Source organism: Zosterops lateralis (assembly GCF_965231275.1).
Source record: "Zosterops lateralis genome assembly, chromosome: 19".
Taxonomy (NCBI): Eukaryota; Metazoa; Chordata; class Aves; order Passeriformes; family Zosteropidae; genus Zosterops; species Zosterops lateralis.
The window spans coordinates 10,840,986-10,859,128 of record NC_139779.1 but is presented as its reverse complement, the minus strand read 5'-3'; the positions used below and the strand labels follow the sequence as shown (position 1 = coordinate 10,859,128).

General features: G+C 50.7%; 1 protein-coding gene across 3 annotated transcripts in view; it reads left to right on the top strand.

Annotated features, from left to right (window-relative positions):
* The window catches only part of CLIP2 (CAP-Gly domain containing linker protein 2), a 75,636-nt gene extending 63,732 nt beyond the window's left edge, over positions 1-11,904 (top strand). For all 3 annotated transcript variants that reach the window (XM_083875347.1, XM_083875349.1, XM_083875348.1), the window contains 7 exons: positions 665-722; positions 2,066-2,149; positions 2,480-2,636; positions 3,117-3,276; positions 4,192-4,377; positions 7,368-7,430; positions 7,886-11,904. In XM_083875347.1, the coding sequence (XP_083731473.1) occupies positions 665-722; positions 2,066-2,149; positions 2,480-2,636; positions 3,117-3,276; positions 4,192-4,377; positions 7,368-7,430; positions 7,886-7,897 (720 nt within the window). In that variant the 3' untranslated portion in view covers positions 7,898-11,904. The remainder of the gene's footprint in view (positions 1-664; positions 723-2,065; positions 2,150-2,479; positions 2,637-3,116; positions 3,277-4,191; positions 4,378-7,367; positions 7,431-7,885) is intronic.
* Positions 11,905-18,143: the final 6,239 nt, after the last annotated feature.

Genomic DNA, 18,143 nt, shown 5'->3' with positions numbered 1-18,143 from the left:
GAGGTCCCAACAAAGGCTGCTGGATGGGAGGAGCTGTGAAGGGCTCAGTTGTGGCCTCTGCCACAGAAAGCTTGGCATTGAAAGCTCTGTAGGATCTGGCTTTTCATTGCAATACAGAAAAGAGGGTGGGAAAAAAGCAGAATCCCCTGTATGGACCTGGCATTTGCTTGTTTTTATTTTTATGAATGCATTACTTTTCTAATAAATTATTATTTCAACAATATTTTATAACTTTGAACACAGCTAGGCTCTACAGAAGTTGAGGAACTTGTTGACTGGTAGGTCTCAAGCTGAAGAGCATTTGCAGTTGGATATTTGCTGTGATTGACCAGAGGTGCCTGGTCTGAGGGACAGCAGCTCTTCCATCCCTCTGTGTGTGCAGAGCTGGAACCAGAACTTGTGGGGAAAACCTTGAGCTCTGTTCCCTCCCTGCTGTTGTGCTCAGCTGTGGGTTGTGTGTGGGCACTCTGGTCAGCCTCAGTAGTACCCAGCTGGACAAGTGGCTCCTCACAAAAGCCTTTATTTCCCTCTTGGGAAGGATGGAAAACATCACATTTTGGACATGGGATACCTTCCTATGGACAGGGCTTTGTGGTTGTTAACTTTTGCGTTTAATCTTTGGGTAAAGGGTTGGTTTATATCTTATATTTTACATTTATTCCAGATGATTGAGACTAATGATATTTCAGAAGAAAAGATAAAGATGAAGCAGACTATGGAAGGTATGAAGCTGTTGTTTTTACTCTAGTGACTCATATGCTTTCTCTTCTTCTAAATTTCTGGTCTTGCAGGGGTTTAGGAAGTCATTTCATCTGCCAAAATTTGCTGGGTGACATTTGTTGTCTGGATTTGTTTTTTTTTTTTCCTTCTAATCAAGCTGAGCATATGCAGGGGTGGATGCTTTTACCTGTGTTAATACTCTCCATGCAGATGGTGCAGGTTGGAGATAGATCTGGGGAAACAGGTGCATTTCCACACCATCACTGCTTTTTACAGCAGGTAAATTTCAGACATTAAAATGATATTTGCTCACAGGAGATGAGTGATAATGGTAGATATTAATGTGACTGGCTTCAAATAATGATAGTTACTTTTTATTAGGCTTACTATAAATCAGATCCATCCTTTTAACAAAATGTGAAACTAATACACTCAGGAAACTCGTATAAAATGTATTTCAACTTGAACTGTACTCAGCCCCCTCACAGAGGGTGAGCTGTAACACTGGGTCTGAGCAATAGCAGAGCTGGATTCAGAGGTATTCTGTCCTATTCCATTGCCCTGAGTGCAAGCCAGGCATTGTCCATAAGCCTCATCTGCCTTTGCAGATCTGGGATTATGTAGAGCACATTCATGTTGTATCTCATCCTTGGAAGTGTCCAGGGCCAGGTTGGACAGGGCTTGGAGCAACCTGGTCTAGTAGAAGATGTCCCTGCCCAAAGCAGAACAAGATGATCTTTAAGTTCCTTTCCAAACCCAGCTATTCTATGTTTCTACACCAAATTGTTTGCTGATTGGTAGGTAATTCCTGCCTAGTGATGGCAGAGCTTAACTAGATCCAGCAGCCACTGCTGTAAATGGCCATTCAGGCCATGTGTGCATTGTTTCCACACTGAATAAACCCTGGAAAGATGTACTGGAAACAGCCAGGTCAGATTTCAGCCACAAAAGCATCAGACTTCAGATCTACAGCTCTGAATGTGGACATACATCAGTTCAGAAAACACATCCTTTGAAACAGTCTCTGCCTTCCACTGTCAGGGGTGACACAAAGAAATGTGCTAAAAGCTCCTTTAGGATTTTTTAAATCAATGTTTTATTGCCTTTTCCCCCTTCTCCTTTGTGGTTGCTTTCTTAACTCTGTCTGACACAACTTCCCAGTGTGCATCCCACCTCCAGGTGTGGCGAGATGCAAGATGCAGTGTGTCCTGCTGCTTCTCTGCCACCAGGAGTGTCCCCACCTTGGTGCCCACTGCACCCTGACCATGCTGGGCACCTGACACCTTCCTAGTTTGCACAAAGCATTTTCCAACCCTTTAATCCTTGGCTTTTCATTCCCCCACAGACCTCCAAGACAAGCTGAGTAAAAGAGACAAGGAGGTGTCATCTCTGGTGACCCAGACTGAAACTCTAAGGGCCCAAGTAAGTGGTAAGTTTCCCTAATCCAGTGTTGGTGGGATTGCAATGTTTCCCTGCTTGTCCTGGCATTGAACAAGAGCCCAGAGTGAAATAGGCTGATATAAAACATGATGCTGCTGGTTTTTGAATGGCTGTTGCTGGTAAAAACAGGAGTTGAACACAAACTGCAGAAGGTATTTGTGTCCCGTGAGGGAGGGTTTGGACTTGATTATGTGTACAGCCAGTCAAAAGCTAATCAGGTCTGTGCTTCTAGGAGTAGGACTTGAGAAAAGGCAAAAGGCAGGAATATAAGTAAAGGAGTAAGTGACCTTTCTTCCCCTCAATCCTCTGCTTCTCATAGCTTTGGAAAATAAATGCAAAACAGCAGAAAAGAAGGCTGACACAGTGTTCAAAGAAAAGAAGAGGTTGGAAGGAGAGCTGGAAGCCTTGACCAAGAAAACACATGATGCCTCAGGGCAACTGGTCCTGATCAGCCAGGAGCTGCTCAAGAAGGAAAGGTCGGTGTGCAAAGGACAGAGCTGGAGACAGAGGGGCTCTGTGTATATTCATGTTCCTTCCGGGTCCTGTCATCCATCACTAGAAGAGATGTAGGGTTGTACTGTTGAAATCCTGCCCAAAGCTTTTCCCGTTCTTTAGAGATGCTGATGTGTGAATGTGGTTAGAATGAGAGGCTGTGAATTCCCAAAAGGCAGTGCCCTTTCAGTGCTTGCCAGGAGCTGCAAGACAGCTCAGTTCCCTGTAGATGCTGACTGAAGTCATCCCCAAGCCAGCCGAGCCGGCTGCTCCCCGGAGTGCCCTGTGCAGCTCCAAAGCTCAGAGCTGGCAGAGTGGGACAAGAACAGACTGGTGGGAGTCGGGTCACATTCGCTCACTGGCCTTTCCTTGGGTCAGTAGCAAAGGTGGGAGGGAGCACAGCAGGACTGCAGTGGTGTGTGGGCTCTGGGAATGTCTTCACCTCTTCCTGCCGCTGTTTCCAGGAGCCTGAACGAGCTGAGGGCGCTGTTACTGGAGGCGAACCGGCACTCCCCAGGGCCCGAGCGCGACCTCAGCCGGGAGGTGCACAAAGCCGAGTGGCGGCTCAAGGAACAGAAGCTCAAAGATGACATCAAGGGGCTCCGAGAGAAACTGGTTGTGCTGGTGAGGGCACTAAAACCCCTCCTGGGCATGGCCTGGAGGGCTCTGTCCTGTTGAGGGCATTGAGGGGAGGGTCTGAGCCCTTCACTCTTGCTCTAGGTCTTTGTGTTTTCTTTTGTGCTGCTGAGCATCTGATGGGAATTCTCTTGACAACGACTGAGCTGAGGCCTGGCTTAGCTGCACCTCATTAGCAAAGATACCCATATGTGATACAATCACAGAATATCCCGAGTTGGAAAGGCCACAAGGATCCCCAAGTCCAACTCCTGGCCCTGCTCAGCACACCCCAACAATCACATATGTCTGGGGACAGTGTCCAAACCCTCCTGGAGCTCTGGCAGCCTTGGGGCCATGCTCATTCCCTGGGGAGCCTGGTCAGTGCCCAGCACCCTCTGGAGGAAGAATCTTTCCCTGATATCCAACCTAGACCTCTCCTGACACAGCTCCAGCCATTCCCTGGGTCCTGTCCCTGCTCACAGAGCAGAGATCAGTGTGTGCCTCTCTGCTTACCTTCATGAGGAAGCTGTAGGTTGCTGTGTCCTTCTCTAGAATTTTTCTGTTCCCACAGGTTTTTGATCCATGGCTAAATAGGCTACACTTTGTGGGAGAAACTGAAGGTCTTTCAGCTACCCCATGCGTTTTACATATTCTCTGATCCAAGGAGCAGTGTCCTCAAATTCCCGTGTACTTCAGCGTCCTCCAGTGGCTGAGATGTAAATAATTGATTTGAAACTGCTGAGAACAAACCGGAGCTGCCTCTGGTCACTTGATGCGAGCTGTGCTCTGCTCCCATCTGCTGCTGAAATCACAGAGTGGTTCTGGGCATTATGTGAATTTCTACCTCGAGTTCCTGCAGCTGTTGGTTTTGATATAACATCAAAACCAAAACAGCTCCTGTTTTCCCTTTGCCGTTTTAAGGACAAGGAGAAGTCAGTGATGGACCAGAGGCGATACTCCCTGATCGACCCCTCCTCGGAGTCGGAGGTGATCCGGCTGCAGCACCGCCTGGTCAGCACCGAGGATGTGCTGCGCAACGCCCTGGAGCAGGGACACCAGATGGAGAAGCTGATGGAGGCAATGAGACTCTCCTCTGAGAAAACACAGGTAGAACATCAGTGGACAGGCCCTCATCAACTCCCTGGGATCTTGCCCTGTGCTGCTCAGGGGGTGATGCCGTCAGCTGGGTCCCCTCTTTGCTGGGAACAGCCTGACAAGGCTGGTTCTGTCAGATGTAGCCTAATGCTATAAAATCCCTTCTAGCTGGTAATCACAGATGCCTTTGTGCTCATCAGAATGATTGCTAAACATGGGGGTTTGGGGAAGTTGAACTGTGAGTAACTGTTCTTTATGTGTACAGTATTACCTGGCTGCACGTGTTCATAACATGGAGGTGGAGGTTTTTCTGGCATCTCTCTTCTTTGAGAGGTTTATCTGTGGGTCCCTAAGCAGAACCTTTGCAGGTCACTCTGGAAAAATTCTTTCCATTTCTCTTACCATCCCTCTTACTACCTTGGTCTCTGATGTGAGTTTGCTGACTGTTCCCATTCCAGTTTCTGTCTTTTCTCCCCAACTTCCTCTGGTCTCTCTTTATTTCTTCTGACTAAAGAAAAGCTGCTTCTGTTGCCTGTCTTACATCCTTCTTCATGAAACTGAAGGGTACAAATAGCTTGACTCTCAACACTTGGCTTTTCCTTCTCATACCTGTGGAGTCTCAGCCCTGACTGATTCCTCCTGCAAAGTGACCTGCCCCTTGTGCCAAGCTTTGTGCTTCGTGTCCTTGAATGTTCTTCTAGCTGTGTTTTCTCTTGGGTCTGCAAATAGGCAGTGGCTTTTGGAGCTCAGATGGACTGTTATTTCTCATGTACTCGCTCATTTAAATTCTCAGCTGAAGAATGTCTTTATCCTGCACTAGTGAGTTGCAACTGGCATTCCATGAAGACACCTTAGGGTGAATTAGGTGTCTGCTTGACACCTAATGTCTACAGAACAAGCCACTAGACCCAGAATGGGCAGAGAGCCTTTTTTTAACTGATGCAGGTGGAGATATGCTGTGTTAGGTAATCTGGGGGTTTTCAAGCCTTCTCCTGTCATGTCAGTCTCTTTTGGATACATCAAACACTGTTTGCATTGCAGTGGTATGGGCATGGAGGTGGTCAGCAAGGTAAAAACTGCAACCCTGAAAGATCTGCTGGCTCACTGAACATCCGTGTGTTGCACACAAGTTTCTCTATCCTGCAGTGCAGCATCTGCAAGCAGCAAGCAGGACTTGGTGGAATCATGAGGACATGTTTGTGGCAGTCCAAGATGTGTTATAATCCTGTCAGTAGCTCCAGAGTAACTTCTGCTGTTATTGCTATGTGTCAAATGCAAATGCATCGTGACAGTCTCATCTCTTGGAGCTACAGGAGGGGAAAGCTATTCTCTGTTTGCTTTAATGCACAGTCTCTTGAGATAGGGAAATCTTCCCTTTTGCATTCCCATCTCCAGAAGCTGTGCAGGTGGTAATTATTTCTTCCCCAGTTCTAGAAAATGACTAATCTTACCTGAAGTCAATTGGAACAGACCTTGCAAGGTCAGCTAAGATATCCCTGGTATTAGTTTGATATATTCATGCTTCAGAAAATGTAGAGATATGACAGAACAGCATTATGTCTTTAACTACAATCCAAGGTGCAAAGAAGCAGAGGACTACTGTGGGAAGGCAGGCTTCAAATTTCTATTGATGTCAGGTTTTTTAAGTGCTATTTGCAGGGAAGTCTGGATCAAAGCTTCCTAGTTTCGGTTTGAAATCTGTTCACCCTTCCCCTTGTGAAGGAGAACTGTTAACCAGGGGCTTTCAGGCTGAGGACATTGATGGCCCAAACAAATCCTTCTGCAATAGTTAGGGAACTGATGGTTCTTCCCCAGAAACCACATGCCCACTGATACTCATTCTGCACCACCTTCCAGCCTCCTGTCTCCTCTCTGATGGAAGCAGCTGTTGCCCACGTATCTGCCTTGGCAGAAAGAAAATCTTTGCCTTCTCCTTATGTTGGGAAATGCCTGACCCACAGCTCTGCAGAAAAAAACAAGGGTTTGGCACTAAGATGTTTTTCTTGAAGAGTTTTAGTGATTCATCTGGGAGGCTTTTTATTTCATTTCAAGCAAATTGCACCACTCTGTTATCATGACCATGTTCTCAGACCAGACTTCAAATCTGATTTTTGATATCAGCTGTCTGGTCAGTGCCCAGATTGGGTGAGCTGCAGGCAGGTAATTGCCTGTGCTGGGGGGTGCTGAGCCCTGGCAGCAGCACTATTCTTGTCATCCAGGTAAGATCCACTGCCTGGCAAACAGCTCAGTCTCTCATCAGAGCTTAGTTTGAATTTCTGCCTGGTTTTCATGATCACATTAAACCTCTGTCCTTAGGGCTGATTCTGCACCATTGTGGTCACAGTGAGGATGGAAACTGGGACTCTTAAACCCAGTCTTGTGTCCCCATAATGCCATCAGAGCTCACCAGCAAATGTGATTGCCAAGGCCCAAGCACCCAGCATTGGGAATTCTGGAGCTTAAGGCTGCAGCCTTCTTCTCTTCCTTGTGCTGTCTGTACTGTCACTGGGAAGCTGAAGAGCTCTATACTACTCTGTTAGAGAAACATTATAAATGTTTAAAAGTTCTTGTGCTTTCTAAAGATAGAACAACCTGTCCTGGTTGCCAGACTCATCCCTAGAGATGGGAAATGGGGAATGGCAAATGTCCTTTTCAGTGCTTGATGTTCAGTGTGCTGTGCTTTGCACCTAACACCGCCCTTGGCTGGATTTGTTTTTTGGCATTTATGAATTGGGCTGCATAGTGGGTCTGTGTCCATAACGAGCTTGGGGGATGTTTGGTGGCTGGGAGGAATGCAGTCTGGCACATGGGGATTGGGCCAGGGTGCAGAGGGCAGGAAGATTCTTGCCAGAAGTGGGGTGGAGTTTTTGCATCCCCCTTTCCTTGTGTGGAGTGAGCAGCTGAGGAAGGACAGGGCAGTCTTGCCAAATTTCAGTGCTTGTAAGCAAACCCGCCAGGATCTGTGTCCCTCTTCACTGAGCATTGTCTGTTTTCCATTGCAGACTGTTGGAAATTCTGGATCTGCTAACGGGATTCACCAGCAGGATAAATCCCTCAAGCAAGAGGTAAGTTATGAGTGGAATGTTGTTTAAAACAGTATCTGCTTTGTGTGGTTTCTTGCCTGCTGTGGTGGGGACAACACTTGGATGGGGGTAGTTCTGCCAGCACAGCTTGACTGTATCATTCCCACAGCAAAAGCAAGAGGCTTTGCACAACTCCAGTTCCCAAGTGTGGTGGGAACCTCAGGCCATGGGGAAGGTGGTGGTGAGGGGCACACTGAGGTACAGTGCAGAGGGAGTTTCCCCACAGTCTCCTGGGTCAGTGACTGTGTGACCTTTCTCCTGGCAGCCCCTGGTAGAACCTGCTCAGCCTCAGATCTCTGCCGTCCCCATACTGTGGGTATGGGTAGATGAAAGCCCACTGCATCTATGCAAACAGTGGGCATTCCACTCCATGCCTCTTCCAAAAAAAGTCTCTGTGCTTGTCCTCATTTTGCCTAACAAAATCTATTCTCTTCTAGGAGAAGCTCTGATAGAGAAGAGGTGAAAAGGATCATTTCATGCCAGTATCAGCTCCTCTGCACAGTCAGGAAAAACAACACCACATCTGACTTTAGCACCTCCAAAAGACCACACACAGTATTTTCACTTTAAAGCAGGACAATGTTTATAATGTACTAACTGATGTAATCAGGACAATCCCAGAGTCCACTTTTCCAAGACAGCCATTGTTCCAGGAGGGAGCAGAAAGACCTCTCTGGGTTTGGTTTCTTACTTGTATTGGTTTTGACTGTGGAATTTGTATTGTTTGAGCTGCCCTTGTCCCACCAGCTGACGTGGTTTGGATGACATCTGCCCTGACCTGTGGCTAAAGTGTCAGCAGGTCCCAGTAACCCCACAGGAGCTGCAAAGGGATTTGCCTGTGGTGTTCAAAGCATCTGCCCATGGGCTGCACCCTTCCCACGGGGTCTGTCCCTTCCCTCCCACACACCCTGGTGTCCTGAGGACCTGCACAAGTGAGTGAAACCTGCTGGACTGATGATGTGAGGTTTGGGGACGTGTTCCCCTCCTCCCCTTGTGGAAGACATCACTGTTTTAGAGCAGAGTTCTTGTATTATAGCATGTCATGGGAAATAATCCAATTTCAGAGGGATATTTATTTTGTTTCTTCTCCCCTGCCATTTGGGGAAGAAGCTGTGGTGGCTCCAAGTTTGGGGTCAGGCCCACCTTGCCCGGGTGTAGTTGGCCTCTCTTCCTGCAGTGAGATCTCTGAGCAGGCCTGCTGGTGTCCTGTGCCACAGCCAGCTGTCCAGCTTGGTCCCCCTCCCTCCTGGGGGTTCATCAGGTCTGTTTGGAACTCAGGACTCCACAGGTGCTGGATCTCAGTGTCCTGGCCTTGGAGCTCCATGCTGGGGGCAGTCAGTGCAGGGCAGATGCATTGAGCAAATGGTTCCCTCCTTGCCTGTTTAATTTAATACTAACTGTGGATTGCCTGGTGCTTTCCAGAGCTGTCCTTGCCTCTTCAGTGTGACGCCCATCCCCTGCTGCCTGGGATGGATGAGGTGAAGGTGCTGCTGTGAGCCTGACTTTGATGGCTTCAGCAATCCTCTGTGATGACCTGAGTGTATTTGGAGCAGAGGCAGTCTAAGACTGGGGCCCACACAGCTATTGTGCCTGTACCAGCAGAGGATCTTGTTCTTTCTTCCCAAGGCTTTACTCTAACTTCACACCGCAGCTCCCAAGCAATATTAGGGCAGAGGAAGGTGACAACATGCTCTTAAAGGTGTGAAAGAGCCCAGCTCAGGTTCACTGTTCAGTAGCACAGGGAACAGTCACAGCAATATTTTTCCAGGCTTCTTCCAGTCATTGCCCAACTCCCCCAGCCTTCATGAGCTCTTGTGCTGTGATGGGGCATCTGTGAAAGGATAAGATGGGAGAGGAGATCTGAGCCAGACCCCAGAGGTGAACATGGTGGCACATCAGCTCCATTGCTTTTTGCCGTGATGTCACACAAAGTTGTGTCACTTCATCTTTGTGGGTTACCAGACTCCTGCTGCTTTGAGGGATGGGCAGCCAGAAGCAGCCTGGGAAAGACTTGAGTTTCATGGCTGCAATCTTGCCATGAGGAGGATGACATTGAATACTTGACCCGCCTCACCTGATGCAGGGTTGGTGACCTCCTGTCCTTCAGAGGAACAAGGGAGAGGAAGGGGACTTCAGGGAAGTAAAGCAGGTCAGAAGTCACAGCGGAAATCTGCACATGGTAGCAGGAGGCAGAGTGTGGGATTGAACTGCCTGGAAATAATTCACGTAGGATTCCATCCTGCCTTGTAGAAGTGTTTCTTCAGCTCTTACTAATCACCAGGAAGATTGCCACATCTCTTCCTAGCTCTGGGAGTTCCCCAAGGGATTGTAGGAGTGGTCTCCAAAACCCTCCTGGCTGAGTGTTCATCTCGTAAGTGATTTTGCAAAGTCCCAGAGGGAGTTTTTGTTTGCTACAGCCCTCAACAGTGAATACCTCACTGCTGTTTTTAAGAATTTAGGGCTGATGATTCCCAGAATGCTCCTGTTGGCAGGATGGTCTCTGAAGTCATGCCTGCAAACCTGTGGCCTTCCCTGGGCTTCCTGGGCACCTGCAAAAGGGAGGCCCCATTCTGGTTTGTAATTTATTTTCCATTATGGGTCTTTGAGTGACTTGTGACCAGCTGCCTTCAGCTACAGCAGAGATACCTGTGTTTTCTACCTCCCTTTGGCTTTGTACAGAGTGGGATTTCCTGGGATTGGCTATGGGGACCATGTATTTGGTTCTGTTGATTAGATCCAAGGTTGTCAGGCTGGAAGGGTCTCTGGCTCCTGCCTCTTCCTGGGGACCATGCCCTGAGAGCAGCTCAGACCTGTGGCTTTTTCCCATTCAGCTTGGGAGACAATGCAGAACAGGAACAGATGAGTTCAGGACAGGTTCCAAGTTAGTGCTGATGGTCTTCTGTGGCTGTAAATGACTGTGCTGGTCCCTGAGGATCAGCCAGGAGCTGTTGGCACTGCTTGGCTCCCTGTGCAGGCTGTGTGGTCACTGTGTTGCAGGGCTGAAGGTTGAAGCCCCCACCCATTGGAGTGCAGGTCTGTGGGAGCTGCTCCCAAATAAGATGATCCACAATGCCAACAGGATATGCTGTTGTGTGCTCATGTGGGCTTCAGCTCAACCCTGTTTAAGGGGCCAGGAGAGATTGGACTCATTCACTTCCTCCCTCTCCAAAATTAGCACAGGCTTCCCCAGGGCACCAGCTGCCCGTCTGAGGTGGTAAGAGACCACACTAGGGACAAACTTGGAAAGGACAAGGGGGAGATTCCCCAGCCCCTCTATTTATTTGTAAGTTTAAGTGCTATTTTTACCTATGTGGTGGTGTATAAAGTGCTTCATGATACTTGGTCTTACTGGCTTGGTTCTCTGGGAGAGAGTTCCAGGGCAGTGGTGCACCCTTGTCCTGTTGTTGATCCGGGCTGGTTCCTGTTTGTGCCTTCACTCCCGCTTTGGCTTCAGCCTTGCTCTTACCCCGACCCCTGAGAGCTGGTAAGGGAGGGCTGTGCTTTCCCCAGCCTTTCTCCCAGCCTGAGAATGCTGTGCTGGTTTTCCATCTGCAGATGGAGCAGAGCGGTGGTGCAGGGTGGGGAGCAGGAGGGGACAATGCTGCTGGAGCCCTGGGCCCTGAGGGAAGGACTGTCCCCCACAGCCAGTGGCATTACCCTGACAGTTAGTGATGCTTTTCTGCTGAGAGCTGAGCCCTTATCCAGTGATAAAACAGCCTTTGGAATGGAGACTACTTAGTATGGAGTGATTTCTTCTCTAACTCTCAAGACCAAAGGGGAAAGAATCAGTTATGCTTGGGAATGTCAACTTCATCCCTCCTGCAGCATCCAGAGAGCTGGACCAAGGGGCAGCACCATGCTGGTGTCCTATGGAATGATAGTACCAAGCTGCCTGGGTGTTGCAGCTCTTGGAATGACAGGTGCCAAGCTGCCAGCCAAGGCCTTACAGCTCCTGCCTCCCCCCAGCCACCAGCAGCTCCTCTGACTTGCAGTAGAGATGCATAAGGGTTCCATTAAACAAAACGATGCAAATGACACTGTAAGAGTCTTAATGAAAATTCCAGTATTCTGTTATTCAGCAGCTTTAGCAGCTCAGCACCATCTGTAGGGAGTTATTAATACACTAAGATCCTATAGGCCTCCTGTAAGTTACCAGAAAAAAAGATGATACTAGATGTATAAATGGATGATAACCTTTTACCCATAAAGTATGTATTACAATTTTGTAGCTTAGTCATTTTTTGGCTATCAGATTTTGTTAGTATGATACAAAAAAAAAAGACAAAAAAAAAAAAAGGCTTTGACTGCTAATGTCTATTTTGTTATTTGATTCATTTTCTTCCTCTGTACAAAAGCTGTACAAATCTTTCTGTGTAACTCCTCCACATCTGTATTCATGTACCATCCCTCTTGTCCTGGCTTGCTGGTGTGGTGAGCTCCTACTAAATAATAAACTCTGTGGCTGAAGTTGGGCATCCTGGGGCTGCTGGGTGTTCAGGGTGTTCTGCAGTGCACAAATTGTCATGAGCTGGAAGGGGCTGGGACACGGGGCTGTGGCACCATCCCCCTGCCCTGAGCCGCAGCAGTGACCTTGAGCCATCTGTGTTTGGGCTCTGCAAGTGGCTGGGAGGCTGCAGAGCTGCCCTGGGGATGAGCTGAGCTGAGGCACAGCAGCATTTGCTCTTCTGCACCCCATGCCAGAGGTGGGGATGGCCAAGCCCAGCACCATCTCCTGGCTGGGCAGCTCCTGCTGTTGAGTATCTCCCAAGCCTCGGAGTGGTTGTGCTGTTTATTAATCCATGTTTATTTTCCATCTGATTGTCTCCCCAGTCCCTCACTGACATATCCACAATGCCCTGAGTTAAGGAGTGTTGCAAGGTGCTGTGCCAGGCTCACCTCCCTGCACCTCAGCACTGATCCATACTTGTTGAGCAGTGCCACCTTCATTTTGCATAGATTGGGTCATCCTCATTCCTTCCAGGTCATCTGCCACAGACCAGAGCAGATGGAAATGGGGATCACAGTGAATCAGTCCAGGAGGAACTGCCACCCCCCAGCCCCCTGCCTCTCTTGTCCCTGTGTTCCCACCACATGTCCATAAGGATGCTCTGAGTATCATGGAGTTGTGCTGTCACCTATGAGGCAGGACTGGATGGATTTATGCCAGGGTTTGGTGCTTTCTTCATGGTACAACATCTCAATTGGGACTTCCCTTGGCTGCCTATGGGCTGCCCATATAGCAATGGAACATCCATCTCCTCCTGCCGTGTTTTCCTGCATCCAGGGGCAGTAGTTCCTTTATAGGAAAGTATTGCCAACTGCTTAAGTCCTCTATGGATGATTTCCTTTGCTGGCTCATAAGTCAGCCCTGTATGCCCTCACCCAAACATCACTGCCATAGAGCTTTGAAGCAGGAAGGACCAGAGGTGAACAGAGCATGTTTTGGGAAGGGGCAGGTGGGGGTGGATGGTGGGTGTTGAATGGAAGAACTTTGTCTTCCCCCACAGACTTGGGGACACTGGCAGGAGAAATCATTCAGTTGTTGCCTTTATGGACTCTCAAGCTGACATAAAACCCCCTGGGAGGAAATTGTACAAAGACTTCACCCACGGAGACTCTTTGCCCTGAACTCCAGAGGAGAAAGGAGTCTGTGCCTCAACAACCCCACAGCTCAGTGAGGTGTTCACAGGGACCCTCCTGCACCTCTGGCATGAGGAGCAGCACCCACTTCTTCCCTGGCAAAGGCTGATCCCAGTGGATGATCCAAGCCAGTCCTGGGTTTGCTGCGTCACACCAGCGAGTAGGCAATGTCTGAAACCCAGGTGAAAGCAGCAGGTTTGGTGATTCTCTCACAGGGACTGAGCTCTCTAGGGCTGCTGGCCCTACCTGCAGCCTCTGCCTGGGTGCTGCTTTGGGGATCCCTCTCTTGGTGAGGAAACAAACATCAATGTACCCTTTGGACTTCATCTGGGGCTTTGTGGTTGCTGCAGTGCCCTGCCCATGGCAACTCACACTGACAGTTCACCTGCACAGCAAAGCAGGTGAGGAGGAGGCTTATTGCCCCCTCCACAATGCAAGAAGAAACTAAGAACACGAGATGCCATAGAACAGGACACTGACACAGCAGATGAAGCTTAGCTGTAACTTAAGTCTTAAACTGATGAAAGGAATAACAGTGAGGCCTCTCCTGTCATGTGAGACTTTCAAACACCTTTCAGTCACTAAAGGGACTCCAGAAGGGCTGGACAGGGGCTTGGTACAAGGGCCTCGAATGACAGGACAAGGGGGAATTTTCTTCCCAATACCCAACCTAACCCTGCAAGACAGCAGGGTTAGGTTGGGTATTGGGAAGAGATTCTTCCTGTGAGGGTCATGGTGCCTTGGCACAGCTGCCCAAAAAAATTGTGTCTGTCCCATTTCAGAAAGTGTCCAGCCTGGATGGGACTTGGAGCAACATGGTCTAGTGGAAGGTGTTCCTGCCCATGGGAGGGGATAGGAAAGAGAGGATCCTTGAGGTCCCTTCCAGCCCAAGCCATTCCATGATTCCATGACTTCATGAGTCTATGACCCACTGACTCGTAGGGGTGGGGTGCGCTGCCTGGCAACGGGAATTGTGATGAAGAGGGGCATGAGCAGACCAGGCTCCAGTCCCTTGATGGACAAGGAAGGAGGAAAGTGTCTGCTGACACTTTGATCATCCTTTTGATCATTGCTTTTGCTCACCACCTTCATTACACTTTTTGCTCATCCCTGACAGACCCAACTGGGCAAGAAGGCTTGTGACCAACCAGGGACAGAGTGTGTGCAGACATGGCAGCAGCCCTGGACACACTCAGCCTCTCCCAGCTCCTGGATGTCTCCATTGAGATGCCCCAGAAGGGGGCCATTCAATTTGTGGCCCTGAGAAAACTGCTTCAGGCCATGCTGCAGCACCTGGACGTGCAGTACCTGACCACCGAGGAGCCATGGCCGGGCCACCTCAGTGGGCCCTCACTTGCTGATGTGGCTGCTGAAGTGAAAGAAATTAGGAAGGAGATGCAAGTCTATAAGAAGGCTCATCCCAGGCCTGTGGGTGCTCCCCCACCATACAGCCCCTCCCCGCTTCCTCAGACAGCCGTGCTCGGCGCTGCCCTCACTGCCCAGGCAGGGGCTGAGCCGCTGGCAGAGGCTCTTTGCCGTCGGGACGGGCTCCAGCGCTCTGGCTGAGCCGGGCTGGGACAGGCGGCACCGGGACCTGCTGACCCGGCTGTGCCACGGGCTGTCCGTGCCAGGGTGGGGCTCTTTGGGCTGTTGCTGCCCTACCCATCACCTCTGATATCCCTTTTTTCCAAAATGGTTTCTCAGGCTCCTGTTGAGGATACCGGTGGACTCATGAGTGCGTCAAAGGTCTGTGCAGACCACTGTTGTGGTGAAGGTCATTTTGCCCACACTCTCTGTCTCTGATACCACTTTCTCCTACACCCCCCAAGGCAGAAGACATGAAGAAATTCCAGGAGGAGCAGGAGGAGGTGAGCTGCTGCTGGGAGCAAACCACGGGTCTGAGACAGCAGCCACTGCCCTCGGCTCTGCCAGCTGGAGGCTCAGCACCCTCATCCCAGCTGGATGCACGGGGAGTGCTGCCTGCAGGGCCCTGCCAGAGTGTTACTCCCACCAGCCCTCTCTCCTAGGACATGTCTTCCCCCCTGGATCTCTATGAGGAAATCAACAGGATAAAGGCAGCACAGGCCCGCAACGCACAGACAATTAAGGAGTTGGCTGCCTTGGTGAGCTACAGGGTGATGTCACCTTTAGGCTCTCATGGGGAATTTTAGTGAGGCTATGTGAGCCCAGGCTTTGGAGTGAGGGGCTGGGGAAATGATGGTGGGCCCTGGGTCTGCCCATGCAGCTCAAGAGCCCTCATGCTGGGACAACATGATGTCTGTGCCCTGACTCTACTGTCACTGGCCTTCCCAGATAAAGAACCTGGAGGAGGACACTAAAAAGCTGAGGGAGGATACAGCCAAATGGAAAGAAGAGACCAGGAAGGAGATCTATGAGCAAATAGAGTAAGAGGACAGAAGTGGATTTCATACTCTGTGGAGCTGCAGGGGAGCCCAGGGGGTCTGGAAGCATCCTGGTTTGCAGGCACAGGACAGTGCCCGAGCAGCCCTGCAGGGCTAACCCTGCCTTGCTCCCATCTTGCTGGCCAGGGGCGTGCTGGAGGAGACAAAGCGTGAGCTGCAGAAGATGGAAGAGCACCAGGAGATGAGGAATACCATGCTGGAGCAGATGGTTACTGATACAGCCAACCAAATGAACGAACAGGTGAGGTCCTGGGGGAGCACTCCCACCACCTCCTGACTTGGTGCAGGAGTCCAGGTGGGGTTCCCAGCCATATTCTCTGGGCTGGGGCCACTGAGGCCCACAGCACACAGGACTGTTGGTTGGCTTCATCCCATCTCTGAGCCAATTCCCTCTGCCCTTCTTGCAGCTGGCTGAGATGCAGGAGATAGTGGGAGGCGTGCAGGAGGAGCAGGAGGAGCAGGAGAAAGCAAAGGCAGAATGCCTCAAATGCACCTTCAACCTCAACGAGCATTTGGGGGAGCTCCTCCAGCGCTGTGAGAAACTCCAGGAGCAGGTGGACTCCCTGGAATCACAGCAGATGGGCGTGGACAAGCTCAGGAATATAATGAGGAACTGGGGCCAGGTAGGCAGTTGGCAGCAAGGGGGATGGAGGACATCCCCCAGCTGGATGTGCTATAGTGGGGGGGGAGACCCAAACTGTCTCAAACTGGCCTGAACCAGGCACAGCATGGACAGAAATTGAAGCCTTGATGCAAAGATCCTATTGTCACTGAGTAATGGCGATGTGTCCCTGTGGAGCACTCAGGCCCCTCTTGCTCAGTGCTACATTTTTCCTTCCCTGGACCAGCACCAGAACCGGTTGCACCATGTGGAGACTACAATTTTACAGATACAAGGCAACTGTGAGAAGCTCAGCTTTACCACAGGAAGCCTGCAGAAAGACTCTCAACAAAATCAGAAAGCAATTGAGGTGTGTGGCTGAAACTCCTGTGGTATCAAGAGCGAGATCACAAAGAATCTGTCTCTATGCAGGGACACAACTGGGCCTATTCCAAGTGCCTTTCCATGAGGTTTTCTGGGTAGGGGAGGTGGGATGTGCCCTTCTGGCCAGGAGGCAGCTCCAGTCTTGCTGTGGTGACACAGGTTCCTTTCTGTGCTGAAAGATGCTGTTCCAGTCTCTGAAGAAGCTGCAGAAGGAGAAAGCAGATCAGCAGGACATGTTGGCAGTGATAGAGCTGGTATAGTCTGGACGGACCTCTGTGCCAGCCCAGGAGTTTCTGGGCAGGGTGACAAATGCCCTTTGGGGGCCACCCCGTTTGGGGGCTGGTGGCAGAACTGGCCTGGGGGAGGGAGGATTTCCTGAGCATGTGGGGTCCCTCACCCTTCAGATCATGGGGACAACCTCAGCGGGGTGATGGGGCCAAAGGGGTCAGAGCACCCTGAGAGGGGCATGATGGCCTGGAGGAAGCACTTCTTCTGCCCCTCACATGGGCTGGCCCTGCCTGTCATTCCTCATCTCTCTCCCCAATGCTCTCCTCCTGTTTCCTTCTGTTAGAAGGCAGACAGAGCTGCCTTGGGCAGGAAAGTCAATTGCAGTCAGTTTGAAGCCAACATGGAGAGGCTGGGTGAGAGGATGCAGGATTTGCAGAACCAGATTTCAGACCAGAACCAGCAGTGGAACACAGTGCAGCAGCAGTTCAGTGATGCACTGGAAGAGAAGGTGAGGGTTACCTCATCCTCCACCATGAGAAACTGGCACCTTGGGGACTTGACAGCCTGAGGCAGCATCCCTCTGAGGATCCCCCTCCAGCTTTTCCCTGGACAGCTGCATGTCCCATCCTGGGGCAGCTGGCTGAGGCTGTTCACCTGTTCACAGCTGGATCGCCAGGAGCTGAAGGCTTTTGGTGACCAGATGGAGGAGATCTGGAAGGGAAGCATTGAGGAGGTCAAGAATGAGATGAAGCAGGGGGACACTGCTGCTGGGCTTAAGAAGTAAGTGCAATAGAGATGCTGATGGCTTTGGGGACACCAATGGTCCCATTCCCTCCAGCTGTCCCACCCACTGCCCATACAGTCCCCTGCCATGGGACCGATTTAGCTGCTAAATGAACCGTGGGGATGCTGATGAAGCAGCTGCACCTTCTCCTTCCACCAGCAGCAGGTTTCACACAAGAAAGGAGACACAAGGAGGGGGCACCTGCAGGATGGAGCCCTCCCAAAGCAAAATGGGCATGTGGGTGCAAAGGCTCCCAGAAGCCAGAGTGGGAAAGGGCAACTGCTCCTGCCAGGCAGGGATGGGACACGCAGTTACATCCCAGGGTTGGGTCGTGCCCTGCCCTCCTGGGCAGGCACACGGGGGACTTTGGTGCCCAGAGAGGGGCTGAAAGGAAGGGCTGGTTGGGGTGGTGACGTGGGTGCCTGTGCCCTTCACCTGGCATTAGCCAGCAGGCTGGGGATGGGAACAAACAGGCTCGGCAGCCCAGGCTCACCCTGCCATCGCCAGGACTCTGTGCAGTGACGTGCCCCTGGCTGTGCCAACCAGCTGCTGCCTGTGTGTGGGCAGGGCTGTGGCCCCAGGAGCTCAGCCAGCCCTCTCCTCTCACCCTCCTCAGGCAGCTGCCAGTCCCTTTC